General features: G+C 38.9%; 1 protein-coding gene across 1 annotated transcript in view; it reads right to left on the bottom strand.

The window, feature by feature from the left end:
* LOC107577847 (phospholipase DDHD1-like) overlaps positions 1-721 on the bottom strand; it is a 3,968-nt gene extending 3,247 nt beyond the window's left edge. The window contains exons 1-2 of the mRNA XM_016263878.1: positions 688-721; positions 231-407 (exon numbers count right to left, since the gene is read on the bottom strand). Of these exons, the coding sequence (XP_016119364.1) occupies positions 231-407; positions 688-721 (211 nt within the window). The remainder of the gene's footprint in view (positions 1-230; positions 408-687) is intronic.
* Between the last annotated feature and the right edge of the window lie 471 nt (positions 722-1,192).

The following is a 1,192-nucleotide window of genomic DNA, read 5'->3' as shown; positions in this document are numbered from 1 at the left end:
AGGTTTAAAATGAATTTAAGAAGACGATTATACATATAATATAGTCTTAGTTCAAATGTGTGTCATATGAGACAAACAGGATGTCTGGGTTGGGTTGTGGTTCATTCATGATCGTGCCTCTGTATCGGCTGAACTAAAAGTGTCAATGTTAAGTCGGCCTTTTTTTGTGTGCTTGAGCCCCATAACAAAGCTTCCTAACCCTGAGTCCTATTCGTAGCATGGTTTGTTACCATCTTTGCTGTCCACCGTGATGGCCACCGCTTCCGTGTCAAAGGTGTCTTTCATCTGCTGGCCTCGGAAACGGGCCAGATGCTCCAGTTCAATGAGGTCACTGTCCTCTTCCTCCAGCGGCAACCAGGTCCCATCCGTGAACCACTGGCCTCTCATGACCGGGATGTGGTCCTGTTCTGTAAATGCAAGCAGTATGAATTTCTATCCGTTTCTGAAGAAACATTTCATCTGACTTATGCCCAAAGATCCCAAAGAATTTCCTGTTATCATGGGGGAAAATCTCAAGTTTTTAATTATATAATTTTAAATGGTCTTTACAATTAATTAAATTACATTAGGCCTATATTTGTTAGTAATGTACATAATGACTTCCCGTTTTTTTGTGGCATGAATTAAGTCTATGCTTCATATAGAGTAAAACGATATAAAGATGTCATTTTCTGTTTTTTGAAACACCTGCATTCAAATTCATCAGTGCCACTTTGTTCATTCTTGAAATGGTTCACTGTTTCGGACTGTGAATGTGAAGTTTAAAGTTGAGATTGCGAATACAGAATGATGCGACCGGCATGCAACCGATTTCAATGCTTAATCAAGTCTAGATGTCTTGGCTACAATTTATCATACATTCTGGCGTGAAAGATGGTAAATGTCACACAATATGTCTGGTCTATCTTCTTAAGGTCAGATAGTGCAATCTGTAAAGGTATCGTCTTAAAAATGTAGTAGTGTATAGCAGGCTTTAAAAGGATAGTTCCCCCAAAAATGAAAATGTTGTCATCATCTACTCACCCTCATGCTGTTCCTGTATGAGTTTCTTTCTTCTGTTGAACACAAAATATTTAGAAAGCCGCTGGTAACCAAAGAGTTGCTGGTGGCCATTTTTTCTCTCCATATGATGGAAGTCAATGACTACCTGGTTACCAACATTCTTCAAAATATCTTCTTTTGTGTTCAACAG

This window comes from Sinocyclocheilus grahami, unplaced genomic scaffold (assembly GCF_001515645.1).
Source record: "Sinocyclocheilus grahami isolate Dianchi unplaced genomic scaffold, SAMN03320097.WGS_v1.1 scaffold7448.1, whole genome shotgun sequence".
In the NCBI taxonomy this organism is placed as follows: Eukaryota; Metazoa; Chordata; class Actinopteri; order Cypriniformes; family Cyprinidae; genus Sinocyclocheilus; species Sinocyclocheilus grahami.
Note: the sequence above shows the minus strand (reverse complement) of the source record. Positions and strands in the feature narration are given on the sequence as shown.